Source organism: Rhea americana, unplaced genomic scaffold (assembly GCF_003343005.1).
Source record: "Rhea americana isolate MKP2758 unplaced genomic scaffold, rheAme1 scaffold_237, whole genome shotgun sequence".
NCBI lineage: Eukaryota > Metazoa > Chordata > Aves > Rheiformes > Rheidae > Rhea > Rhea americana.
This window is the reverse complement of record NW_028186354.1, coordinates 256444-284117: the sequence shown is the minus strand read 5'-3', so window position 1 is coordinate 284117 and position 27674 is coordinate 256444. Positions and strand designations below refer to the sequence as shown.

Below are 27674 nucleotides of genomic sequence, written 5' to 3'. Positions count from 1 at the left end.
GGTACAGGTGTTGCAGGAGTGCCTTTGTGGGCAGCGGTTTTGTTTACCCTTTGCACGTTTAATTGCTGGTGGCAAGGTCGGTCAGTGTTTGGGTGCGGTGGTGCAACGCCGTAGCAGAGCACAGATGAAGAACGCCTAAAGAGCCTGCGCTCCTGGGAGGGAGTCTCCAGCAGGGCAAAGATCTCCTAGAGTAACCTCAATAATTGCACTGGAGAGAAAACTTTTAACATAGGACGGAAAACAGACGTGGGCATCCCTCATAACTTGTTCTGTATCTTGAGAGTGGCGTGTATTTTGGGGGCCCGTGCCGGTGTATTTTAAAAAATAAAAAGCGAAGCCCTGGCACTGCTGGTGCGGGCTTCAGCAGCGCTCGTTCCCTGTGGGCGCCTGCTTGCTCTGAAGTTCTGTGCCGCGCCGTAGGAAGCCGTTCCTGCGGAGCCACAGACCTGCACACCGTAGCAGGCCGTCGCTGAGCGGTGCTCTCTGGGGCTGCAGCAAGCCCTCCTTCGCCGCGGACGTTCRCTGCGCGTGCACCTGGCTCCGTTTCAAAGCCTCCTCGGCGTTTCCAAAGGACCGAAACGAAGGTGTGTGAGTTCCTGGGCAAGGATGAGAGAGCTCCAGACTGGGTGCTGTAGATGTTCTCTGAGTCTAACCGTGACTGAATTTCACTTTTGTCATCAGTTATCCCCTTATAAAACTTAAATTTCTGGAATGAGAGAAGCAAACTGGATTTGATTTTTTTTTTTTTTTTTTTTTTTTTTTTTTTTTTTTTTTTTTTTTTCACTCTAGTGTAGGGAGAATTTGGATGCTTAGTCTAGGCCAGGGACTTGATTTGTGTGTCTTCTGCAGGCAGGGTTTTTACCACGGTCCTGTCAGAGGCCGCATCAGGCGGGAGCGTTTCTAAAGCAAAATGTTAGTCAAACACTGCTTTTTTGCACAACAGGAGGTGAATTTCTGTGTCTGCTGTTCGCAGTTTATGAAATTGAGAAGTAAATTCAATGGTTGAACTGCAGGGTTAAGTTTATGAAGCTAAAAAAAAAAGGGGGGGGAGGGGGAATGAAAGATCCCTTTTCTGCCCCATGCGTTGTACCGATGTCTGTCGCAGTGACAGAAGACTCCTGCTTTTCCCTGTCCCTCTGGCCGCCTCCTGCCTGCTTTGGGGACCTCGTGCCAGCTTTGCGCAACCAAGCCTCTTGCTTTCGCTCCAGCGACTGGTTTGGCCTGGTCTCTGCTTCTGGCTTATCTYGGGCTGAGAAAGGTGAGAAGCAAATAGGCATGCATTATTTTCTGAAGAAGAGTCAAATCCTTGTCATATGAGCGCAGCCTTGATGAGAGGTTCGTGTGGACACAGGCAGATGAGGCTGGGGGAGGAAGGCTGCCTCGTGTGCTCTTCCCCCTCCAAAGTAAACAGCGTGGCATATGGAAAACAGATGAGTGACCTTTCTGCGAGAGCACTCCGAACACTTTGGGGCTTCGTTGAAAGTGTTTGCCTGCTTTGCTGTTTACCTTGCCTGGGGAAGATCCTTCTGATCATGTGCTGTGGCTTGCTGCCCTCTTCCTTTAATTTGGGGAGCGTCTTCCTGGTCTTGCCCATTCAGATATTGCACTGATAGCTGAATGTTTCCATCGACTTTCTTATTTATAGGCAAGAGGTTGGTCCTGGTTGCTGATAATACCTGCTCAGCTACTTGGTTGTTTCTCATTTTGATTTTTTTTTTTTTTGACAACACTGATTAGGAAAGGAACCACTATGTATACAAGACTCGTATTTTCCCAGCAGTGCATAGCAGGGCTAGCAAATGCAAAGCAAATCTACAGAAGTAAGCTGGTGTTTTGTGCACGGCCGGGTGGTGCCTGGGAGCAGCGCTGCACCCTGTTGCCGCCGGTTCCCTGGGCCTCAGCGGTGCTGCCGGGCTGGCCCGGCCCGCGAGCYGCTTCCCGCAGAGCGCCCGGGCCAGGAGTCGCCTCTTCCAGGCCCCTCCGCACCGCTCGTCGGTGCAGCGCAGGATGCTGATGCCRCGGGAAGGGGGCCTATTCTGCCAGGAGCTGCTCAAGTGGTTTTGCTGATATATTAAAAGCAGATTCATGTGTTTGCACCAGCTGTAATATCTGCTCTTTGTTATATAACTGGCAAATATTAGCGTTGCTTTTCCTTTGGCCTCTTCCCCAGAGCTTCGCCCGGTCCAAGGCAGCTGCGGGCGCTCCCGTGGCTGTGCCCCGGCCCGCGGGGCTGGCCGGCTGCCAGGCCCGGCAGGGAGCCCCGGCCCCTGCGAGGCGGCCAGGGAGTCCCTCCTGCCGCAGCCCCCCGGGCTCTGGGGCAGCAGGCTGCACTCGGTGCCTTCCTGCGGGACGGCGCGGGCACGAGCTGCAGTTGTATTGCTCTAATTTATTTCTCCTTTTAAGTGGTAGTTGATGTTCACGTGACTCCAGGAGCTGGAGTGCAAAGAACTGCTTCACAGTGCCACCCCTTCACACCACCCCTACCTTGCCTTCTCCAAGCTTTGTGTTTTAGTCTAGCTTCTTTTCCTGCCAAGTACACCTTGGTGGGCAGAAAGAAGAAGGCAAGTTGTGAAATGGGTGAAATCCTGTTAGTCGAATGAATGTTGTTTAAAGAGCTCTGTTTTTCTGCGGTGATTTGGAGACACTCCTTCTTTCTCAAATTTCTTAGACTACATCCTSTCCTAAAGGCCTAAAACCACCAATATTGTAGAAATGCCTTATTAATACCTGATGTTCCCATGGGTTTTTAATTCTAATTAGCATTTTTTTTTAATTAACTGACTTCCTCAAAATGTACATAACCTTTGGTAAGCAAATATTTGTCTCGTATCAATTGGTAAAAACAAAACAAACTTATGCTTCTTCTCTCCTTTTCGTTGTAGCAAACCTTCCCCAGTGATGTCCATTGCGTTGAAGAAATTTTGAAGGTAGGTGTTCTTCTGGAATAACAAGTCTCTGTGCTTTTGTGCATTAAAATAGCAAGTGGGGAAGAAAATTACAGCTCTGCTGCTGGTCTGCCAGCCAATGCTGCAGTTGTTAGAACTGGGTCTGTGGGTACACTGCAGTGGAGAAGATAGCAAACCATTTCAGAAGCAGCTGGACTTGTAAGGCGAATCCTTCCCCCCAAATGTAAATACTGAATCTGGTAAGTCCAAGAGCAAGAGTGACAAGGCACCTGAGGCGGGAGAAGCAGCTGCAGTCGCTCCATAGTCAGGTCAGAGATTCCCATCTGTAAGTGCAAAAATTGCGCTTCCTCCARAGAGGCTGGACTCACTGGCCTATCCACGCTGCTGGTTCCTGCCAGTCCTCCAAAGGTGGCCGTGCACACCTGCGCACACTTGCGTGCTTCCCACCCCTCAGCGCTGCTGTTGGACCGCTTCCCCTTCACGGTGATTTCAGTCYGTCCCTGCAAAACTCATCCAGCTCGTTCAAAACTGCTGCTGTARGCTTCTCTCTGGGTTGGCTCCGTAAAGGATAGCACAGACTCCCAGCAGCCGAGTGTGAGTACATGCCACCAATTCACTGCACGTGGTGTGAAAATGCACTTTRCTCTTCGAGCTGGTTCAGCTGATACTGAGAAGAGTCCCTTGAGGTCAAATACTACCTGGAAGTACTGAAGTCTTAACTGAGGTGTTTGTTGCTGTGATTCACTTCCTTGATGTTCCTTTAGGTTGCAAAATCCTGCTGCCTTTATCGCTCTCGGAAGTAGTCGCTGTGGCAGCGTTTTAGCTGGAAGCTAGTTGTGCGTGTTCGTTCCCCAGCAGGTGCCTGGCGCTTAGTGTGCAGCAGCAGCACTCCAGCCGGAAGGACCGCAGCCTCAYGGGTTTTATGGGGCATCCTGTTTTCTTGCCTGTTAGTAATGCACTATACTATTTTTGTAGCATCCTTAAAGGAAGCATGTGCAACTACCTGAAGAGGCATAGTGCAGTGTGTTGAGGAGTTTATAGTCCGTTGGAGAGATTGCATAGCTGTTGTTCGAACTGAAGAAGGCAAGAGGAGAAAGGGGAAGACTAGAGTAATGATAACGTGACCAAATAGTTGCGTAGCTTAGCTGTGATGAGAGGCTGTTGCTAGTTTTTGCATATAGAAATCTCTATAGATTGCTCTAATGCCTGTTTGTAGGGCCAAAGGTAGCAATGTGGATTTTTTTCCACTGTAAATCTTCTGTTTTTATTTTATTCCTGATTTCTTCTCTGAATTGCTAATTGAAAAGGAAATTAGAGACACTTCTGAGCTTTTTGTAATTTACCCTGATGAAAAAAGAGCACTTGTAAATTACGACGCAGTAGAGATTTTCAAACTTAAGTGTATTTGGTGCAAAAGGTACAAAAAGAGCACTTTGCACAGATTCTTTAAGTTCTCTAAGCCCTCTACAAGCCTTGCAGTGCATGCTCCTTGCGAGTTTTGTTCAACATCAGTATAATCCCTAAGTTGGTGAAGTCAGCAAAGTCTCCGTACTGTTTACTTAACATGTTCCCTTTTTTTTCTGGCAGTTGGCAGGGAAAGGTTGTGGTGGCAGCTGCTTTGGGTGGTGGGTGCATGTGCTAAGTACAGAAGAAATTCTGGGCTGGGGAGGAAATCTTGAGAAAAGTATTTCTGAAAAGGGAGTGGAAGTGGCAGGTCCTGTGAATTCATTTAATCCTTGAAGTGAATATTATGCTCTTCTGGATTTAAAATTTGGGGATTAAGAGCCAAGAAAAATCTTTCTTCTATGAGGTTCTTTTAACTTCCTTGGGGAAGCTGGGAAGCCCCAGCTTCCCCTAAGGCCTTGTCTAGAGTAACCCTCATTAAAGTATTTTAGCATATGTTAAAGGCAAAGATCCTTGTCTCTGCTAGACTTTTCAAATACATTCATTGCAGTGCAAGCCAAGGTTTTAGCACACTCTTCTAGGCTGGGCCGTAGTTGCAGAAGAGGCAAGTTGTAAGTTTATCTCACGTGCTGAGCTGTATCTCCTGACTCTGGTATTTGTGCTCTGCTCTCCGGTACCTGGAAGCGATGATGGGTGGAAGTAAGGGCAGGGGAATAAGGCAGAAGGATTCCTAAAAAAGTGATTTGCCAGGCGGTCTCTTAGGTTCGAAACTATGTGCTGGAGCTGTTTCCAAAACTTCTCCATTGGTGACAGGAAAATCCTTGAAACTAGCCAATATTTTAGCTAGAATAATAGAGGGAACGGCACGTGGTCAGAGCTCTCTGGCTGACCTCCTCGAGTTATGAAAGGCCTTTCAGAATGTTATTACTGTAATGGGATATAAGGACTTCCATAACAGGAAAGTCCTGTGCTTTTAAAAAACCAAGAGCTACTCATATATGGACTCTATTTACTTTTTCCTGTATTAACCATGAGAGCTGTAATTCTGAGGTCTAATCCTGCAAACCCTTAAAATAGATACTTAGCTTTATGCAAGCTTCCTTTGGATTTCTCTTACTTGGGCARTGCAAGAATGCTTGCAGATGAGGGGCAAGTAGTTCTGTATTCGCCATGCTGCGACTGCTGTGCTCAAAGGAAAACTTTTCACTGCAGTACAGTCTTTTGTGTTTATTTTTGGGTCTGCAAGGTTTTTTTCAGTAGATTTGTATCAATCTTTTAAGTGTAAAATTTCACCTGCATGTATCAGGAAAAATATTATTTACCTCTTTTTTCAAATCCTTTCCAGGAAATGACCCACTCATGGCCACCTCCTTTGACAGCTATTCATACACCTAGTACAGCAGAGCCCTCAAAATTTCCATTTCCATCAAAGGTAAAATAATCTCTTTGGGGCATTCCTTTTAAGACGTTAGAAGAGAATTTTCCAGCTTCTGGGTGTATTTTTAGCTATCTTGTCTTTCTTTCCTAAGATAAAGGCAGTTAGGAGAGATTAGCCTTAAAAGTCATCAGATAAATTAAAGCACGATGGATCTTGAGTTATACAACTGCTGTTTGAAACCTTTTTACTAAGAAATTAGATCAGATTGGGCTTCTGAGTAATTATTTCTTGAGTGGGCTATRTGATAGTGTAATTATCATTTACCTTTTTATTTTGTAAGTGAGGTTTAGATTTTTAGAGTTGTAACGTTTTTCAGGCAAAGGATTATTTACATATTTGTTAGCATGGTGGGCACCAAATTTAACTGCTTTTCAAAAACCTTTTAAAGAACTCCTCTCTGCTGCAGCATAAAGAGTGTTTTATCTTTCTTGTCAACACAAATATCTGCCAAATGTGTTAAACAGAAATGCTTGGCAGCTCTTTTTAAAATTTTATATTTCTTCAAAAATAAATGTGCCACTAGTACACTAACARCATACTTCTGATGGCAGCAGCACGCATCATTTCTATCCATGCTAAACTATATCAGGCCATCTTAGTCTCTGACATTTCAAAATCAGACTTTGACAAGGTAGACTTTTATTACAGTAACACATTGAAAACAAATCATCATTATGCAGCTATTAAAACAGGTTTCATTTATTCTCAATTTTCACTTTGTCCTTTTCTTGTTTGTGTGTGTGTGTGTTTTTTTTTTTTAAAGGACTCACAGCATGTTGGATCTGTAGCACAGAATCAGAGTAAGTAGAAATCCAAAGAAAACTCACTGTTATGTAAAAGAGTTCACAGATAGTTTTGTTACTTTGTTATATRTTGTATGTTGAGGAGAATATCAAATGTTTAAATTGATTGAGGAGCCCAATTTTATGTGCTTTTTTGAAAAAGGATGAATTTAGACAGTGTTTAAAAGGCGGTATACATTCATTAAATAGAAATTAAGACAGAGAACAAACTGTATTTCATTAAGACACCCTGTCTGGAATGATGAATAATCTCAATGGCAAATGATTATATCCTCAAAGAATGACTTTATAATCTGACACGCAAAGACAATAGAGTAAAATATGATACAAGTGAGACAAATAAAACCAATGGATTCATTTTTAATTTACAGAACAGTATGATGCACCTTCAAAAACGCTGCCTAATTCTCAACCGAGAACATCGTAAGTAACCAGACTCAGTTTTCATGCTTTGTTATGCAGTACCTTAAAGAAACTGGAATGAATTAAAAATTTTACTAGATGTTTCCAAGCTGCAGGTACAAAAATTGTTAAAATTAGAGGTGAGATTTTAAAGAGATCTTCTTAAGGTATTACTATCTTGAATCATTTTCTTCATATTGTTCAAGGAAAATTTTTGTGAAAAGAGTTATTCTTTGTTTTACTTTTATTAAAAAAAAGAAAAAAACTTGTTATCTTTCTAAAAACCTCAGTTTAAATTTCTTTCTTTAAAAATCAAGGTGAATATTTTTGTTAAAACTAAGTTTTAAAACCTTGGTTCTCTAATAATGTTAGCCATGGGCAGAGCTGCTGAACTGAATTTTCTCTAGCTTCTCTGGCACTTTATGTATTTCTTCTTTTCCCTCTCGTTTTATGTTTTCTCTGAGAAGCAAGTGCCTTATAATTTGAGTCTCAACATGAGACTGCTTATGAACTGCTTATACATGTTTATGTATAATCGGTATGACAGTTTCACAAAGCACAGTTTCACTTCGACAATATAACCTTATTGGCCTGTGAAACTATTATAGCTAGATGGGAACTGCTAGTGGATACAAGTCAGAGAGTGCAAGAAGAATGGGCATTTTCAGGYGGAAAGGGGAGGAGGAAATGGAAATTTCACCTTCCCAAATAAATAATGGTAAGAAACCTTCTTTGCTAGGTTTTTTTCACCTTTTTTTTTTTCTTTTTCATTAGGACTCGCTTATTCTTTAGAGTGTGTACCAAATGGGATGTGATTTCGCAAGGGTGCTGTCATGCCACCAAGAAAGAGCTGGTTTGCAGACTGGAAAATGCTTTTTTCTAAGTTTTCCAAATTCTTGCTGTGATACGTTGGTTTAAAAGAGCTAACACTTTATATTGCCCCTGGCTCTTACCATTGTGTCACAGATGTGCTGAGGCCTGTYGATGGTAGTGGAGCAATTCAGAGTTACTCCGTGGCTCCAGTCATGTGGAGCATGCTGTGAGACTGTGGGGTTTGGATCTGGGTGGGCAGAGATTAATTCTGTACTGGGAAATTGCAGCAAATGKTTCTTCTTGTTCGTTACAGTAAACGAAGTTGGGAGGGCAGCAGCAAGTTAGGGGGTCTTCGAGGTTTTCAAAAGCTCRGGCTGTGGAACTGACTTTTCCTACCGAAGGAATTTTGAGTGTAGACCATGGCATAACATTTTGAAAATCACGCTCTTTCTTAATGCCTGTGTGTAAAGAATTGGCAAAAAAAAGACAGGAAAGCAATGTCAACTAATAAATGATTCACTCTAATAGAAATCTTTGAGTTGGTGGAAAAGATTTGTAATGGCAATAAAATGACTTGGTGCCATCCTAGTAGATGAAAGTGGTTATCTATTAATAAGGTTAATTACAGGAATTGCTTGGAAGTCATTTTGTGTGGGCTGAATTTTAAGCTTTCAAGATTAACCTGACCAGATGGCAGCATTGATAGATTGTGAACCTTGAATAGCAAATAYAAGTCTTTCTGAGTGTAAAAGGCTAAGTGGTCCATATGCGGGGCAATTGCTGAATCATCAGATGCCCATCAGTTAATGTGATATATAAAGATCTCACACTACTTCCATGGTACAATATCACTGTATGACTGCAAATTATGGACTACAAAGATACGCCGCTTCTTTTTTTTTTTTTTCCACATCATGAACAATTTAATAATAATAATAATAATAAAATTGAATAGGCATGAGCCGGAGGGGCTGAATCTGTCCATCTCCACTGAGTTTGTAGGCTTCTGTGTTCAAGTTCTGTAACAGCTGTTAAACAAGTCTCTGAAGTGTGTCGCAGCACGGTGCGAGGGCTCGCTGGCTGCCTGGGCTTCGGCCTTCCTGAGGGGTCTCCAGCTCCCCTGGCCCTCTCGGTTGTTCCTACGTCCTCCCCCCCGCCAGTCTGCTCCTCTTGGGTAATTTCTTGAGATTTGCATTTGGCCGATTAAAAAAACRTGTATTAGTTTCTCCTGCTCCAGGCTGTGCCTTCCTCCTCAGCCACCCTGCACCGCGATCTGTGTTTCGGCTCCCGCGTGGTGTGTCCGTGAGAGCCGAGGTGGCCCCTGCGAGCACTGCCGATGCAGGCGCCTGCGGCTCGGGCCCAGCAGGAGCCTGGCAGTGGTGTCGGATCAGCCGARGAGGAGCAGGGCTGTTCTCTCGTTGGATCGGTACCGATGTGCTGCTGCGGGAAGGAAGAGTGTCCCACGGTGTCGGGGGCCCGTGGCTCTGCGAAAGCCCCGAGGATCCTGACCTGGCTTTTTGGCCTTGGGAACAACCTATTCCCTTAATGCCAACACCAGATGCAGATTTTTCACACTTGTAGATTGTTCTTAACTGCTGCTCAAGCAAATGTTGTTGTTGCTCGAGYAACTGGTTTTGTTTTTGCTGGGAAGTTTTTCCTGTTCGCTGCCCCTGCCTCCCGAAAGAGCCCTGCAGCACCTTCGCCTGGTGTCCTGGCGGCAGAGGCAGAAGAGACTCCAGCAAGAAAGGCACRGTTTCCTTTCCTAGCCCAAATGGCTGGGCCTGGAGAGTCGGCGTGGCGCGTAGCACAGGGCGCCCTGCGCCGGCCCCGCGGCTCGCTGCCCGGAGCAGGCTTTCGCGGCTGTCCCCTTTGCGCCGGGAYGAGGCTCAGCCCGCCTTGCTTGAGAAGCCCGGGCAGAGCTTTGCGCAGCGTCTCATCCAGCCCGCCCTCGCGGGGACTCCACTGAGCCAAAAACAACCGGGGACTCCTCGGGGGCCGAGCCGGCGGGGATGCGGGGCGGCGCGAGCGAGGGAACTCCGGCACGTGGGACAGCGGCGTCGCGGGGCGCGAGGGCAGGAGGCGCGCTGAACGCTCCCGCCGTACGCGCCGGCCGTCTGAGCAAGAGGGACCGAGCTCTTTCGGTTCCTGTCCAAACCGGAGTGAACCCAGATTTGCCCAAAGACTTCCTCCACATCTCTTCCTTGAACTGATGCAGCTCTTTATTTTTGGCCTGGTTTTTGTTTTCCCTGGTACAACAGGGCTTGCTTTCTTTGCTGTTCAAAATGCACATGACTGTCTGAAAATTCAGCTGCCTGGAGTAGCTCGTGTTGCAAAGTGTCGTTGCCTGAAAACAAACAGCATTTGTGCTGCTTAATTAGAGGTTGAAATCCCTGTGCATCTGGGCGCCCAAATTAAGCATTCAGCCTCAGAGGACGTGCCGGGGCTTCCCAGATGGCTTTCCTTCTTGAATGCAGCCCCTAAGTTAGCACCTGGCTTCGCGGGAGCGGAGGGAGCCTTCCCSTTACAGAGGGGGCAGCCGGGCTCGTTCTCGGCAACGCGTCTTTAACTCGGTTGGCAGAGAGAGACCAGCTTGCGCTTTCCGTGGAGCTGTTTGTCTGGCAAGCTATGTGGATTTTAGCATTGCTTCTCTCCCTGAAAGAGCTCCTTTTCCGTACGTTTACAGAGAGGTTGACAGCGTGTACATAAGCTGCAAGTCCTGCAAACGAGAACTTGGCATCTCGTAACTCTTGAGCTAATTGAAGCATTAAAATTATTAAAGCAGGTTTATTTTCTCTAACTAGGCTATTTAACAATTTGTTGAAGCCTTATATTTGGGAAACTGGCTTTGTCTATCCATGCAAAAGTGTGACTCATTTGAGCCTTTAGAGTTCTTTCTTGATCCTGAATTGAACGGCTTAAGAAATTGCGATGTTCTTGCACTCTGCTTTTTATTTACCAACAACTCAGGTGAAAAAGGCATTCCTCGTGCTTACAATTAAATCAGATTTAACCCATAATCTACGCAGTGTTTCCTTGCATCATCCTTGTACCTCTAAAGAAAGTGAATCTGTAGCCCAGAATTTTTAAAACAAAGCAAAACAGAATGAAAAGAAAGTACTCAGAATATTTTTAGGATTCTTTTAGCATCACTAGAACCTCATTTAAATTAACGAGGCCTGTGCCTCGCAGTCAGTAATGTGTTGCCGAGTGTTCTGCTTTTCGGTGACTGGTTCAAAGCTGGCCCCAAGGTTACAGTCGTTACTGCCTTTGAATGAGTGTCTGCCTCCGAGGGTTTGAGTCAGAGCATTCACTGAGATCCCAGAGGACGTTTGGCCAAACTGCCGAAGCACGTGGATAGTGGCTGTGCTGGTGCTCTCTCGTTTTTGTACGTATCGCTGGGATGGTACTGACCTGCAGCTTTAGCCCACGTGCAAAGGCAGCGTGTATAGGCTGGCTGCAAGCTGTATGCTGCTTGCCTTCTGTAGGTAATCGAGGGACTTCTTTTCCAAGGTGGTGTCTCTTAGGACCTTCCTTTGCTGTTTACTCTAAAAGAAGAGGCAAAAGGTGATTTGCACCAGTGAGGGTGTGTAAGAAGACGAGGCTGCGTAGCTTGGGAGATGAGAGTCACAGGGGAATGGCAAAATCAAAATGCCAGCGCAACGAATGCACGTAGCTTGGCGAGGAGGAGCTGCTCCAAGGAGTCTGTGTGGCACGGAGAGCGCTTTGTGCAGCAGCAGGATTTAGTTGAGGGCTATAGGGGCAGTACCTGTGCTGGAGGCAGTGCCTGTGCAAGGAAGAGGGGTATGATCTGGTGGAAAGAGCAGACTTCTGAGGGTTTCTTTATGCTGTCCTGCTCCATGTACAAGAGCACTGGTCCAAACCTTAATCTCCAGTAAATTCTGACTCATATGGGAGTCTTGTAGAAACATATACTCTTGAAGCCAATTTTTTTTTCCTTGATTGTACTGTAGCTGTTGCATGAACTTGTTTCAACAAAAGACTTAGTAGTTGGAAAAATAACTTCAGCAGGGATTTATTACACTGCTGGCAGTAGAGTGCAAGTGGTTAGTCTGTCTCATTTGGAGGGAAGGGAGGGTAAGGGGACTTGCATTTGGCTCCCAGTTAATATTTTGGCACCCTAACATAAGTCACCTTTGCATTCTGTCCCAAGTTTGGATGGGCTTATAACTTCAAAATAAAATGCATGCAAAAGAGTGTTGCTGTCTAGTCAGTCTCTTGGAAGTTCCCAGGCCAACCATATAATCTTTGGAAAGAAAAAGTGCCAAAGTATACGTCCTACTGAAAAAAGGATGCAACGTAAAGCTAATTTTYGTTAGATTTAAAGCTTTAAATATAAAGACCAGATAAGAATTGCACTTCAGTAGTAGTAGTTCAAGTGCCGAATCCTCCTTAGAGATCTCCTCCGCAGAGCAGTGCTAGTCGTGCAGCACCAGTGCGAAGGAGGGATGTTTCTCAAGGATTTGTCTGCCTTCCTAAAAGGAAGGGCCGCAAGTGTGTTACAGTAGTCAGCCAGTCCTGCTTAATTTCTGTGTTACTGCTTCTGGCGTGTGAGTGCCGGTGGGTGTCGAGTTCCCTGTACTGCTCCGTTCTGATTTCATCATCCTCCTTTAGGGGAGGTTGAGGTGCCCTAGCAAGCAGGTGGTTTTACCTTCTGTGTGAGCAGAAATGCTTTTGGAGGGTTTTCTATTTACAGCTCTGAAGTATCAGGAAATAACTGTGTTTTCCATTAATTTAAGGGGGCTGTGCTCTGTCCTGAAATAATGGAGGAGGACGATTTGTTAGTGATACTGAAAGGACTGAAAGGAAGTCAGGATAAAACAAGCAACAAAATAAACCTTCTGAGTAATTGCTTGAGTCTATTCTCTGTTCCTTCTGTATGTGTAATTTCCATTAGCGCTAACAGGAATGATGTAGCTTTCTGTTTTAAAGGGAAGATAGAGTCTGTCTTTTGAATTATAGCCCTTCAACCTGGTACTTGGGAGGGTACTGAGAGAAAGCCTAAGTTACTGTTCAGTCCTGAGCACCAATTACTGACAGCTAAAACAGATGATATCTGTTGACCAACAAGGCAATTGCTCTTACAATTTAATTTGGGTTTGGGATTCATTGCTTCTGTTTTGCGGAACTGCTGTTCATTATGAGACCGTGGCCAGCTTTGGCACCAGACGTGGTCATATTTCAATGAAAGCATCGCCTTGCACTTAACCGCTTTGGTATGAGTGTAAAATCGTTTGTCTAATTAGTGGGGATAGTGGCTAAATAGGGGAAACGCTACGTTTTCATTCAAGGCTTTTACTACTCCGTTGTCAGAGAATCGTAAAAGCGAATGATTTGAATTCATTAGCGGTGACCTGCAGAGCTGTGAATCTTTTTTGCTTTGTTCACAACGTGAAATGAAGGCTTGAAAGAGTGTGAAGTGTTTTTGGTTTGTTTGGTTTTTATTTTGCTAATAAGTGTTAGGAACCCTAAATCTGTTTCTCTCCACTTCTACTGGGCAATGCAGTTTCTTCAGGGATCTTTCGTGTTTGTTCTCTTGCAATAACAGGTGTTGTTGTGGAAGGCTGGAGGCTGATTTTTCTTTTTAGGCTTGAGAAGAATTTCCTGTAGAGTCCTTAGTTTGAACTGAGGTTGAAATAAACTGAGTTTTGACCTGAATGGTTAAAAGCCCTGTCTCAGTCCCCAAGCTTTTTGTCCCATTTTTTGAAATGTCACTTGTATAGTTCTCTAGATTGAGTAGGCAATCTCAAGAGAGTTTTGAAATTTGAATTGCTAGGCTTTTAAATTAGCGAGAAGTATGCTTGTCTGTTTTCAGTCATCTTCTAGGATACCTGAGTATTTCCTGAAGAGGAGGACAGCCATCCAGGTCTTTCCCCACACATCCCTCCTCTTCCAGCCTTTTGAGGGCCCCAGTAATGCGGTGAAGTTGGAAGCAGTAATTATCACCTGCCAATCTTATGACTAAATTATGCCTTTGGAAATATTTGCAGACAGCCTGTTCTTTACTCAAGTGATATTAAAACAGAGTTTATGCCTCACCACTCTGAAGTTGCGTTGACTGTTTGAAATGCTAGATGTTATGATTCACTGTCAGGTGTCCAGGAGCATGGAGTTCATTGTGTAGAGCAGGAATAGGAGACTGTCCTCGCTGTGGCATTTCCTTAGGCATTTGTGAGTTGGGAGCCTCTGTTCCAGGAGAAATATTTGCAGCCCAGGACAAGCAGTGAGCACAACTCGTGATGCAGGCACAGTGCTTTCTGTCTTTGGGGAGCTCACAGAGCACTCATCTCTTGCTGTATCAGGGACTGGACTTTTTCCAGCCAACTCTGCTGCTGGCTCCCAAATAACCTTTGGTGGAGGATTGTTCTCCTCCCTGACCTTCATTTTTGTTGTATGTAGAGGGCAGCCAGTGATACTGACCTCCATTGCAAAGTGCCTTGAGATTAGGTGGAAGGCACAGTAGAAGACCTAGGGTCCATTTTGTCATTTTAGTGTCCATTCAAATAACGAGAGAATTTAGCAATAAAGGATGTTCCACGTTCAAAAGGAATGTGGGAGGTCGGTCTGTTTTGGCACCAACCAAGTTTTTATTTCAGTGTCTGCTGCTTGAAAATGTGTCTGCCTTGGCTGATTTTTATCTTTTGGTTGTCTTTCAGAATGCTCCAGGATGACCTTCAGCTCAGTGATAGTGAAGACAGTGGTGATGACCAAGTCAGTTTTAGCTGTTTTATATACTACACACACAGTCATCTCTTTAAATCATCATGACCTATTCTGCTGTTCCACATTCCTTAAGCTAACCTTTCTTCCCCTCTCCTCTTTGTTTTTTGTGAACAAAACAGGTTGTTGAAAAGCCACCTTCTTCATTTGCTCCTCCAAGGTACAGGTTTGTTCCAAAATTGCTAGCTAGACCACATAAGAAGGGAAAACAAAACTGCTTTTTATAGGTAGATGGGGAAAATGTGCCTTGTTTTTGTAATAAACACAAGCTTTGGCTTCTAGCTACCTGAACTTTCCATTGAAAATTGGCTTTAATTATGTAGGATTTCACTGAAAGCTTCAACTAGAAATAAATAGACAAGGCATGCTGGATTTTGCCTTTGAACCAGAAGTTATTGCTCCTGCCATTCCCTTCTTTTTCCCCACTCCCCCCATCCCCACCCCAGTATATATGCAGACCATGTTGGAGCTGATGGGATGCTTAGTTATAGTAGGGATATAGTCTAAGATGAGAGTCTAGTTTTAAATCAGAAGGAAGAGAGAAACAGTCATGTAGGTGAAGAACAGAGAAAAGGGATTAGCCAGTGTCCTTCAGGCTTCTTCAGCTTCCCCTGATTTCTTAGGGGCTTGTGTACAGTTTCCACCATATTGTTAGTCAGAGCAATGTTCAAGGTTAAACAGAACAGGCACAAACCTGGATTAGAGGGAGAGGGGTGGAGAAGCCCAAAACTTTTTCTAAAGAGGAGCACTTAAATACAGGGCACATTTTTGGCTTGATAACTGTATTCTTCAAGCACAGGGGAATGGTCTACAAAGTCAGACTTGCACAAGGGCACGCTGATTCTTGGCGGCATCTATTGCCTCTGGGAAAGCTCTTGAAACAGGATGTTCTTGCATTGTGAGTCTGGATCAGCAAGGAGCTTGCCTCCATATCTTGCAGACACAGTGACATTGATGTAGGACAGAATTTTCAATATCAGAAATCAACATTTTGACTTAAGCCCATTACAGGAAAAAAAAAGAAAATGTTTAAAAATCATAACTCTGCCTCATTTTCATCCAGTCCAATTTGCCAGTGTATCATGAAAGACTTTTGAGTAAGGATAACTGTTACAAAAAGTGCTGCTGCTTGAGATGGCAGTTAATGAACAGTCATAGCACCCTTGCCAAAAAGCTTGGCTGAGGAATTGAAAATTTAAAGGGGAAAGTACAATAAAGAGAAACGTATGTGTCTCTCCTGTTCATCGGGGTTCACATTTATTTGATAATTTTTCTGTTGAGGGTAGGGGCTTTCAGAAAAACTTTTTTGGGGTTTTTTTTGTTTGTTTGTTTGTTCTCCCACCTGCGTTGGCTAAATGCAGTTGCATTCTGTAGCATTGCCATTCTGCTTGCGTATTCATCTGACTGGGTTGGAGGTGAAGGTCTAATTTCCAGAAGCATTTTTGTTACAGTGCTTTATCTTTGAGTATGGCATTGTGTTCCTTTGGCCTTCTTCCCTTTCTTCCGAGAGCCAAAACATGGGGTTTCAGTTTTATTTCTGAATGCTGCCGTGTCAATATCATACATAAGTAACCCTCACCCATGCTGCTTCTAATTTTATCTCGTGATGGCCTTGCAGTGCCCCGCAGTCACAGCCTGAGAGTGTGGCATCAGCACATTCCAGCAGCCCGGCGTCAGGGAGCACCAGTGACTCAGACAGCTCGTCAGACTCAGAGACGGAGAGCAGCTCAAGTGACAGCGAAGCAAACGACCCTCCGAGACCGCCAGCACCTGAGGTGAATGCAGATAAAACGTAGAGGCTGCTTAATGCGGCGCCTTGCCTCAGAATTCCCACTGGCTGGATGTGGTCAGGATGGGAGACCTGAAATACCGTCATCATTCAGGTGTCCCCTTCAAGTTTTTCCTGCTTTATCAAACTTTTCTTGCCCTCTGCTTTACTTCTAGAGTTTGTCTATTAAGTAACCTTAGTAATGGTATAAAGGAACCCTTAGTAGTTGTATAATTAGACTTTTCAGTGCCTAACCTTGAAGTGTTCTTCCCTCTCTTTTGGCATTGTTGGCTAGCGTTCCCGGAGGAATTAGTGCCTTCACTGACAAGGCGCAGGCAAGGCACAGATGGGAAGCACAGCTTGTCTTGTGTGTTGAGGGCCCACCTGCAGTTTTCCTGGGTGCTAAGGCTGTGAGCTGCTTCAGGGTGAGACCATTTTCCTGCTATGCTAAGTGAAGCTGCTGCCTCTCTGCAGCTCCAGTGTGTGAGTGACAAGTTAAGCTTCTCTTAAATCACAGCTGAAGTGATCAGACCTGCAGCAAGGTCTGGAATGTGCTTAGACTTGCTTCTGTTGAGTTTGGCTCAGATACTGCTGTACTGGCATTTCTGAGGTTTTTATTGGGAAAAGCAGACAAACAGAACTTAATGCTTCAAAGTTTCATAATTGAGACCATGCATCTTTTAAAAATCTGATGCAGAAGTGTTCATGTCCCATGGTGTGAAACAGATCCTCCAACTTGCAAAACATTCACAGGCCAGTACGAAGTGCACAATTGTATCCTGTGGACCACAGCTGATGTAAACCAATCCACTGACAGTTTTGAGGTATTCTCACAAAGCCCAGAAACCTCTTCATTTATTCCTTCTTCCCCCAACCACCTTTCCTTGCTTTTAATTTGGAAGCACATGAGCAGGGAGACTTTTATGTGCAGAAAGCATTGCAGAAGCTTTGAGAAAATATATCTTCGTCTCCCATGTAATACACTTTAATATCCAGCAGTGCAGTTGCAGACTTTGCCTTGTGCAATATGAGCGTCTTAGGACGGAAACAGATGTTATACTTCTCTCCTTTTACCAAATCATGCCTGTGTTGTCCGGGAATTAGTAGACTAGAAGATCCTTTTCACCTTCGCTATTTTCCGTTGTCCATTTTATCCCTTTTTATTCAGCAAATTGTTCATTCATGTTGCACAGGGAATAAGCTAATGCACGTGGCCTGTTTGTGTATAGACAGTTCTTCACAGACAGTAGCAAAGACTTCAAGACCTGTGGGCAGTAGTTCCTCCTTCTTTTTTAATACTGTCTCTTACTTTACTTTGTGTTCAGAAAACCTAATGAAAACCTATATGAAAGTGTAGATCGCAAACAAGATAAACGATAGTAGGGGAAGTGTTAGGAAAGGATCAGAGCATGCCACTGTCTGGTAACTACGTATATTATAAATTGCAATTTACTAAGTCATTTGGGTGTGTTTGTAGTGCTTAACAGGAGAAAAAAAAAAGTGAAAGTGTTCCTGAGTTGCTAATGAATTAAAATTCTAATGAAAACAAGGCACATTTTTCATCTGAAAATAATAATGGAATTTATGGCTTAATTTTATTTAAAACCCCATGGTAAAACTAAACTCTCTTTTTTGAACCAGGTCCCCAGCTTAAGTCACCCAAACACAGTTAAGCAAGTTTTTTGGTCCTAAGGACATACCTCATTTACCAACATGTTCCACAGCACAAAACGGAGTTGAGTCTGGACGGAGAAGGAAATCAAGGCAGAAGGAATTAATAAGTCTTGGAAACCTTTAATGTACTAGGTTTTCTCTTTTCTAGTGTTTAGAGTTGTGGCTGGAGAGAATTGGTAAGGGTTGAGAGTGTGACTGTGCTGTGGTGATTCCCAGATAGTGGCATATACATTTGAGCAGTGCTGACAGATCTGCAAGATTTTCAGAATGGGCCTGAGACAATAATGGCCCTACCTGCAGCTTCTACTGTCTGTTTTAGRGTTAGTTGTTTTTTTCCTATTTTGTAAGGCTGCCACAGTATCACGGAATGGGTAAGGTTGGAAGGGACCTCTGGAGAACATCTAGTCCAACCTCCCTGCTCAAGCAGAGTCACCTAGAACACCATTTAATACTGTTTAATTAAATAAATGCAGGGGTACTAGCAACAAAATTTTCAGTCTCTGACTGTGATTCCAGAACCTTCAAAATTTGATCGTATCTCATGCCTTGCTCGACCCAGAGGAAAGCAAGTGTTGGACTGCTTGGGCAGAGAACTTGAAAGGAGCTGGAGTCAGTGTTAGCCGTATAATTTCTTCTGGTAACTGCTTACCAGGCTTACCACAGGAGCCTGATAGCCTACCTGTAAGGCTTGGACAGGATGTGACAGGTGGGACAGCTGTTGCTCAGTTTTGAGAGGAGTGCTCTGTGAAAACCACTTTCCCAAAGAATCATGAGGACAACAGCTAGTTCCATTTTTGCACTTGCTCTGTGTTTTTTTTTTTTTTTTTTTTGCGTGTTGTCTGATTGTGTGAGGATGTTCATTTCTAGCGTGGGCCAAACCAGGGCCAAGCTTTCATGTACACTGATGTCTCACTTAATACAGGTAGGGCTAACAGAGAGCCAGGAATTCTGTGTAGCATGTTTGACAGCTGCTGTGCAAAAACGGACTGTGTGTTTCTGAGTTAAGTGTTCATTTGTACACACTAGAGTATCCCCAATTTTTCATGGTCTTTCACTTTCAAGGCCTTTTAACAATAAGGGAAGTTTTTCTGGGTTCTGATAACCTGTGCTAGGATAAAATAGCCAATGAAGATACCAATCTTACACCCTTCCTTTCTTTTTTTATCTGTAGCCTGATCCACCAACATCTAATAAGTGGCAACTTGACAACTGGCTAACTAAGGTGAACCCACCAGCAGTGCCAACCGAGAGTCTCAGAGAAGTTGTCCATGCTGATGGACGAGAGGAGAAGAAGGAACAGGGAAAGAGTGTCAGCAGCAATTCCTCTCATGAGCGGCCTGAACCAAAGGACTCTCATCCCAAGAACTCTAGCCGAGCAGCCAGGGCTTCTCAGGATGTTCATCTTCCAAGTAAACGAAACTGCCAGAAGTCTCCTGTGCGTACTGAGGAGCCCTCACAGAGGCAGACTGTTGGGATCAAAAGGCCCAGCAAGGTCCCTGTGCACGAGGGGCCCAAGGGAGGCCTGAAGGTGGAAAGTGAACCTGGTCCATATGAAGTTAAAGACCAGTCTTCCAGAGACAAGCCAAAAGTAAAAACGAAAGGGAGGCCAAAATCCAGTGATAAAAAAGAATTGAAACCAACATCACAAGAGCCCTCTGAGAACAGAAAGCACAAGAGCTCACAACAAGCCAACTCCAAGCTCCCTTTGGACCCTAAGCCTGTGAGAGACATTTTGGCTGGCAGCGCCCAAGAGCATCTCACTCTCAGTCCCCTCACCCAAAGCCAAGGCACAACCCCCACCAGGACTAGCGGCAATAAGTCTGCTGTTGTGGTCAGAGAGGATTTTCACAAAGACAAGTTTCCCTTGCCTATCAGGGAAAAGAAGTTGTTATCACCATTGAGGGACTTCCCAGTCCCTCACACCCTCGTGGTTAAAATTGAGCTCTCTCTCTTGTCAAGGATTCCTCAGCCCCCTGGGAAAGGCAGTAGCCAGAAAAAAGCAGAGGCTAAAGAGCTCCTGGGTGCAAGGAAGCAGGACTTGGAGAGGAAAAGCACAGACACTCCTGACAAGTCCTTCAAAAAGAGGAAGGTGAGAGGAGAATAATGAGGAGATGGAGTTTTGCAAGGACCAAAGTGTTGTTTGGTAAATGTGGAGCTGTTTGAAAAACTAACTTTTGGAGTTTGTTTCTGCTTCATAGGTTTGGAGTGGACCCATTATCTTCCTCATATAAAAGTGTTATCAAACTTTTAAATGAAATGTATCAAAATAGTGCATAAATGGTTTTTACTAATCAAAAATCCATTGCTGAGCAAAGTAAGTGTTGTGAGCTGTTTGACAGAAGGTGTTTTCAATCAGTTCTTCGTTTGTTTTCTTGTAAAACTAGTGTTCTTGGACAACAAAACCCCAACCCTCCTTTGTTGGAGGAGCTTTCAGGAGGCCCAGCCAGCATATGGTCTGTTGGCCCTCTGATAGCGTTCTTTGGCTTCTGCATTCAACCCAAGCAAGCTCTGCAGGGCTGCAGTGCCTCTTCCCCCCCTCTCCCCCGCCCCCTGCACCTTCTTCTAAAAACAGCACAATATCTGAGGTGCCTCCTAAACTGTGCATTTATCTGCGGTGTCCATTTAATGTGTGTTGCAGGTGAGCACCTTGCTTGCTCTTTGAGGAGTTGCCCAGAAAGAAAACTGTCCCAGGACACCACAGTCTGCTGCTTTTAGTTGTGTCCATGTATGTGCCTTCAGCCACCTGTAGCTGCAGAAGCTCAGTCTGGGTGGTACAGTTTTTTCCTGCACGGAGTCATTTATTTCTGTTAAACAGTTGTGATCACTTATTTACACAGAGAAGAGGGAATGAATTATACGGGTGTGGACTATATGAACACTAGATGTGGTGCTAGCAGCCTCATGCCTTTTGTTTTTTGTTAAATGCAGATTTCTGACTGAACTAGGCTCACTGATGATGATAACTATAACTAAACTCTGCCTTGGATCTCAGTACTGGGATAGATCTATAGAAAGCTGCTTTAATTTTCACTGGAGCCTCTGTGAAGCTAGCAGAGATGCTAATGCTTAAAGATATGTCTGTCTCTAGTGGAGGGAGAGATCCTTTTAGGGTCCTTCAACTGTAATAGTTGCCTTTTCTTGAATTACAAGACAGCCCCTTCTTCATTCGGCACAGTAGTTGTTCACGTGTCGTTTTTGAAAGCTGGCTCCCAAAGGGCACGGTGAATATACTCCCAGCTGGCTGGGAGYTCATGCAAAGTTTGCTGCAGGATTTGTGGTGAATAGTTATGATACGAATACTCATTGTGGATATTTCAAGGCCTGTGTACCTTTTTTTTGGTTCCCCTTCAAGCAGTAAGTGGCTTGCAGTTAGTGCGGGAATGGTTTTGATTTCTTGGGCTAGCTTCATTAAATCTTGTCACTGTCTGAGCTTCCCTTGGTCGTGGAGGAGAGCTGAGAACTGCAGGGAAATGCTGAAGCAACCTGAGACGCCCCGGCGGTGTCTCTGCCGTGTAGAGGAGCTGGAGAAAGGTGAACGGGCAGTAAATCTGTCCCTTCTCCTGGTGGGGACTCAAAGACCCGAGAGAGGAGGTATCTGACGCGAGGCACGTCTTGCCTTGCAGCCTGCATTCCTGATCGCAGGAAAACCCACCTCAGAGCCTCGCCGTCTGCATTTTGACAGCGTGCTTCCGGCCTGAGCCTCCAAGACGCTGCTCCCGGGCAGCTAGGTCAGGTACAGCCGTCAGGCTTCCTGCAGCAGTACGGAGCGGCGCACGAGAATCCGCTCACGGGCTCCCGCGGCCGGGGCCGGCCTCTGCTCCGAACGCGGCCGCCCAGCTCCGTCACGGTCTCTTGGGAGAGGGAGGGGGCGCGAGCCCTTGAATGCTTTTGGCTAGCAGCAAAACCTTTGGAGGGGAGCTGATTAAATAGCTCAGCTCCTTTTTGCGATTTTCATCTTGTAGCAAACGGTTTGGAAACTTTTCGTTCAGGTGAACCCATGGTTTGGCAGTGCACGCTTTGTATTATAAAATCCACGGAATGCAATGGAAAAGTATTATTTATTACCACTCTGCCTCAGTGGTTCTTGCTGTTCTGGAAGACAGAATATAGGCAACAATTTTAACCAGCTTTTTAAATTTTCACCCTAAATCTGTTTCTTGTTAACAAAAAAACACACATTTCGGGAATCTGTGAGGGTTTCACTCTCTAGCAAGTGCTGCTTTTCCCTTTCCTTTTGACAAACAGTGCATATCACAAAACACAACTGTTTGCCATTCGTGACTTTGCCAGAAGGAATTTTAATATGTTTCAGCCTTCTGTATGATTCATGCTCACTGGTGCAGGGAGAGGGGCACACATCAGGAGCAGATAATGAAATGTTTACTCTYGGGAACATAAGTAACATTAATTTGGACAACTAGCAAGGACAGGTTTAGCACTTTTATTCCATCCACTGCAAAACAATTAACCTACTCAAGCAAAAGTAGATAAAATGTCATTTTAGGATACTTGCAAGTGAATTTGAAATGTATGCCCACTGTGTCCTGCGTTTCCACTTYGTCAGTTCCAATATCTTTTTGTTTCTGTTTTTTTTAACATGAATCAATTGCACTTAGTTATGTTGGTCTGTACTTTACATGAACTTGCAGAGACTAAGTGATCTTTTTCTTTTTATGGTTAGAGGGAGATGGAGAAGGAGATTGATCGGAAGAAAATGAAATCAGACAAAGAAACCAAATCATTGCAGTCTTCAACTCACAAAGACTCCAATAAATTGAAGTAAGTATGCAGTAGTGGGATGCCGGAAGGATGCATAGAAGTGAGCCTTTGCTTAAAAGGTTAAGGAACTGTGTCTCCTGCTCTTCTTATACTTGTGAGCTTGCTTAATGTAATGTGCTCTCTGAAACTTAATCTGTTGCAAATTTATCTTTACATCCTGGAACCATGTCTCTAATGAGATGTGATTTATTTGCCATTTTTATTTGTTGCAGATGTGCAGTTATGCATAGTATCACATACCCRCCTTTCCCTTTTGAATGCTGAGGATTACTGTTTTAATCGTTTGAGCACAGGCTGATGTTTTAGTGTCTAGTCCTCCTTCCATACTTGTTTTGCACATCTATAAAACTGCTGAATGTGGTGGCATTTGTCCTTCTTTATAGTCGTTGACACCAGAACGAAGACTTCATTGATTTAGACAGACTTGTCAATCCTACAGTTGAGGTTGCTGCGTGCCCCGATCCGTAATTACATGTAGCTCAAGAAATCCTTTTATGTTGCAAGAAATTTCGTTGCCAATTCAGTGCACAGTGCTTTTCCTTCTAAGCTGGTATTAAGCCAGTGTCACTTCCATCTTTAAGATAAGATGCAGGAAAAGAAATGTGTGCCAAAAGGTGGTCGTATTAAGCATGTTACTCTAGTTGCAGTTTGTGGTAGGCTGCTGGGATGTAGTAGTTGTTTCCCCTTCTTTAAACTACAGTGTTAATCTGTTGTCAGGCAATGCTTCCTATAGATTATATGGGAGGTGGCAGCAGTTTTTCTATGGAAGCAGCGTATGCTTGTTCTGCACAATAGTTTCAGGATTTAAGGGGATGGCAAGAAAATACTTTTTTTCTTTCTCCCTGCATGTTTTCCTTATTCTGTGTTCTACTGTCCTAATTGCTTTGTGGGAGTTTGTGCTTGCTTGCTGCATAGGAGGCAGCAGGGAGATTTTCATCAGATTTGTGGTACTTCACAAACATTTGAAGCTCTCAAAGTCCTTGTGAAGTGAGATGGTGTAAGAACACATTTTGCACATGGGGGAACCAAGCGCAGACAAATTAAGTTGTTTGCTCAGATTCCCATTGCAAACGGGTAAGTGATAGAGCTGAAAGTGCAGCCCAGAAGCCCTGACTTTCATTCCCACTTGGAAGCAATAGTGTACATAGCAGAGGGAATTCTGGTCTCTTCACTTTTCTGTGTGGAGAAAAATATTGTATTAAGTGCAACTAGATGTCTGTAAACTTTGGCTTGGCGATCATAGCTGCTTTCTTAATTGAAAAGATCTTGCTGAGAGAAAAACGTTAGGTGCTAATACTGATACTGCCTGCTCCATAAGCTGCTTTTGCATCCACCAGTACCAGGCTCTGAACTGCACTTAACCTGCTGACTCCAGGTAAATAGACAGCGTCTGTGGTGGGTGGACGTGTCTTTTCCTATCTGAGAACACAGAGGTGGATATAGTGGATATTGCAGAGCTCTGTTTTGTCACCTGTTGCATCATGAAGCTGCAGAGAAGACCCAAACTGGGATGCCTAAGCAGCACATGGATATATGCAGCTCTCCGTTTCTGTAATCAAGCCCAGATGCTGCTGTGCTAATTGGCTTTTCACTGTGCCTGGTCCAGATGTGTACAAGGGTCAACTGTGCAGAAATCGGATTAGTATGCATAGGGGTAGGGAGCATTTCCCTCTTTCACTGAAGTCAATATATTGCCTTTCTTTTGTAACCAAATGGACGCACGTTCAGTGTGCCTCTTGAGTCTTGATTTTTGTCTGTAACCTCGGTTGGCCTTTATAACCAGAAATTTCTCAGTTACTCCAGCATGGCATATACAGTGCTTCTGGTATATCTACTGAAACTTCCTCCATAATTTACAGACCARCATTCTGGCTAGGTCTTAGCTAGAGCTAATGCTTCCAAGAGCATCCCTTGAAATGGGCAGTGTTCCTCAGAGGGGCATCTGCTACATTAGTTTGGGGCTGTTGCAGTCATTTCCCGTTTATTTGCAGGTTGAATTCAAGATATTGACTTGCATCCATGACAATGATGGAAGGGTTCTGATTTTGGAGTTCATTCCTTCCTTTTCCCCAGTGAAAACAGGTGCACTCCTCTTAATCACAGTGGTTTTTATAGTAGGAATAATAGGATGCATTTTAGGGGAAAGRGGGCACTGGATCAGGTTTGGGAAACGCAGCTGGAAGCAGGAGGAAGGATTGGGGCTGCTGCTGCACTCCATGCAGGATGTATCAGCTGCAAGAGGTGGTGAGGCTGGCGAATGTGTGCACAGCACTTAGGGRCTAACATGGGATAACCAGCTTCCGCTCCAGCGTGTCACACAGCTGTAGCTTTTTTTTTCTTGAAGAAGGGATGGGACTGTTCTCAGTTTTTTTTGTCTTTTTCCTTTCCTTCCACTTTCTTGGACTGTGTTGTTGTGCAGCCAGGTGCATTGTGAATACATCCCGCTCCCTAGTTGTTACTGCTCCACGGACAGCAGAGCTAGTAAGCTGTGCAACGTCGTGCTTCAGTCTTTCCACTGGATTTAATTTAACTTCTTCCTCTCCAGATGTTACAGTCCATGAGCTGGGATTCACTGCTCTGGATATTTTGCGTTTTCTTGAAAACTTGGAGAAGTTTTTTTTTTTTTAAAAAAAAAAAGAGCTGGAAATGACTATTGACATAAGACTTGCATCTGTTTGGTGCTGCCAGATAGCTACTGGAGTTCCTCAATAATCCTAACTTCAGAAGATCAGAAGTCTGGTATGCCAAAGTATTACTAGAAGTGGTCAGCTCTGCCATTTAGAAGCACAACACTTTAAGTTTCTTTCCCTTAAATCCTCTCAACTTTTATGTGTTGGCTAATTTAGTTGACAAGTCTTAAAGCAACAGAGGAAAGCTCAATTTAATTTTCTCAAAATTTGAATCAAGTTTCAGGGTGAGAATCTCTGAACATAGGAAAGTGCCTTCTACCATAGAGGAGAGACAGAGGTGCTCTGAATAGCTGATTTGCACTGCTGGGGGATCTGTCCCAGAGATTCTGGTCTCTTTCAATGAAAAGTGACTGTGCTGGAGAGGTATCTTTTTTGCAACATCAAAACATCCTAGTTGGAAGGCTTTYCTTTAATGATAATGCTTAAGGCTTATTGTTACTTCAAAAGCAAYTTGCTTATATGTCGCTGACAGCTGAAGATGTGTTATCCAACACACTACGAAGTCCCTAAAGTTTCATTTTGCCTATGTTGGATTGCTTAGGTTAATAAGTCATCTCACATTTTCAGAGTCTCCAGCTGAACAAACAGAATTGGTACATGATTTAATTAAGTTTTAAAAAATTCTACTATACATATATATAAAAGTGCATATACATATATATATATATATGTACATCATTTCATCCCAAATGATAAATTCACTTCCCATCTGCAGAGTATCAAAAGCTTCGTTTGAGATACAGAAGAAAGATCTGCTACCCCCACCATTGCCACCCATGTCTCCTGCACATCCTGCTCCGAAGCCAACCAAGACGGCCCAGAAGAGACACAGAAGTGAGAGCAGCCAGCTGCCTGCCACAGATAACACTGCCAAGAACAAGAGCAGCCACAAGGATCCTTTGTCCTCCAAGCACAAAAAAGTGGACAAAAAGCATCCCGAACAGCCTAGGAGCAGCAAAGTAGGTATCCGTTACTACTGGCTAGATACTTCCTGCAACCCATGGGTACTGTATGTTTTGTGTGTTTTTTTTTTTTTTTTTTTTTAAATAAGTTCTTAGAATATTAAAAGGGAAGGGCTTTACCACCACCTGAGAAGGCTCCTAGAAGCATCTTTGTCCCTTTAGTAGATGTTTGTGACTGCRTGTTGCTAACCCAAAGGGGAGCATTCTTTCCCTAAAGGTGTACAGTGAGCAGAGGCTTCAAATAGGTCTGTGGTTATGGGGATTTCTGGGCTTGAGTTTATGGTATTGCCTTGTTGATAGAGTTGTGATGAGTGATGTGCTGTTAGGGTTCTGCTGGCAAAACCAACAAACCAAGAGATTGCACTGCTGCTACAACACTAACATCTCTGCTCACTTTCCAGGTYGCACATGACATTAAGCAGGTCCTTAGTGTGATCTATCCCAGAAAGATTCCCTTCTGAGGGGGATCAATGGGCTGGTGCAGACATAATTCGAACCATCTGCTGCCTCAGTAGGAATCTGACCTGAAGTCAGGGTGTCTGTGGATTTTGTGGGACACTTATTAATTGTTGGACACGATTTAACTTGATGACTTCTGTGGATTTTTTTTTAATCCATTTTCATCTCACCAATGAAAAATGGTGAGAAGGGGTAACCAGGTGTAAAGGAAAGGCAAGAAAATCATGCTTTTAGCAGTAAGTGTTTCTGACTGTATGCAACTGCAGGTTATGACGTGATGGTGTCTTTACAAATAGTAAAGTAACAAAATTAAGTGCCTTTACAAAAAGAAAGAATGGATCACTTGAAAGAAGCAATAGCCCCTATATTTGACTAAAACCTTGGTAGGAGCTTACATAGCTTGCTTACCCAATTATTGTTAATGAGCCTTGCAGCTAGGTCTTTACATTATTGGGTTATAAAATTCAATTATATTGCCATTTGCTGGTTTCTGGATGTGTGTGGTCCAGGACTTTGACATGTGTTTCTTAAGGGAGACTGTGGATGCTGTATTAACTGGCTTCTTTTCCTGATATTCTAGTTGGTAATGCAGAATCAGCAATTGCTGTCTGGTTAAYCTAGAGATAGGTGTGAATGGATGTTGCTAGTCCCTGCCTTGGCTAGTGGCCGTGAAAAAGGTGCTGTTAGCAGGCTTACTGTTACCTTAGTCATTGTGCAAGGAAATCTGCCACTTAATTTCTCCATGCTCGGAAAAAGTTTGAATTGTGTTAAGCCTTACTAGCAGTTAGATAAGAAGCCAAGTTTCCGGTTCTGTTACTGGAAGGGGGGAGGGTAGAGG

General features: G+C 44.0%; 1 protein-coding gene across 5 annotated transcripts in view; it reads left to right on the top strand.

The window, feature by feature from the left end:
* AFF1 (ALF transcription elongation factor 1) overlaps positions 1–27674 on the top strand; it is a 117515-nt gene that overhangs the window by 75441 nt on the left and 14400 nt on the right. For 4 of the 5 annotated variants that reach the window (XM_085306281.1, XM_085306278.1, XM_085306279.1 and 1 more), the window contains exons 4-13: positions 2883–2927; positions 5656–5742; positions 6512–6548; positions 6923–6974; positions 14441–14495; positions 14627–14664; positions 16123–16279; positions 19118–20035; positions 22628–22725; positions 26131–26374. In XM_085306281.1, the coding sequence (XP_085162407.1) occupies positions 2883–2927; positions 5656–5742; positions 6512–6548; positions 6923–6974; positions 14441–14495; positions 14627–14664; positions 16123–16279; positions 19118–20035; positions 22628–22725; positions 26131–26374 (1731 nt within the window). The remainder of the gene's footprint in view (positions 1–2882; positions 2928–5655; positions 5743–6511; positions 6549–6922; positions 6975–14440; positions 14496–14626; positions 14665–16122; positions 16280–19117; positions 20036–22627; positions 22726–26130; positions 26375–27674) is intronic. The other variant, XM_085306280.1, reaches the window with a different exon arrangement.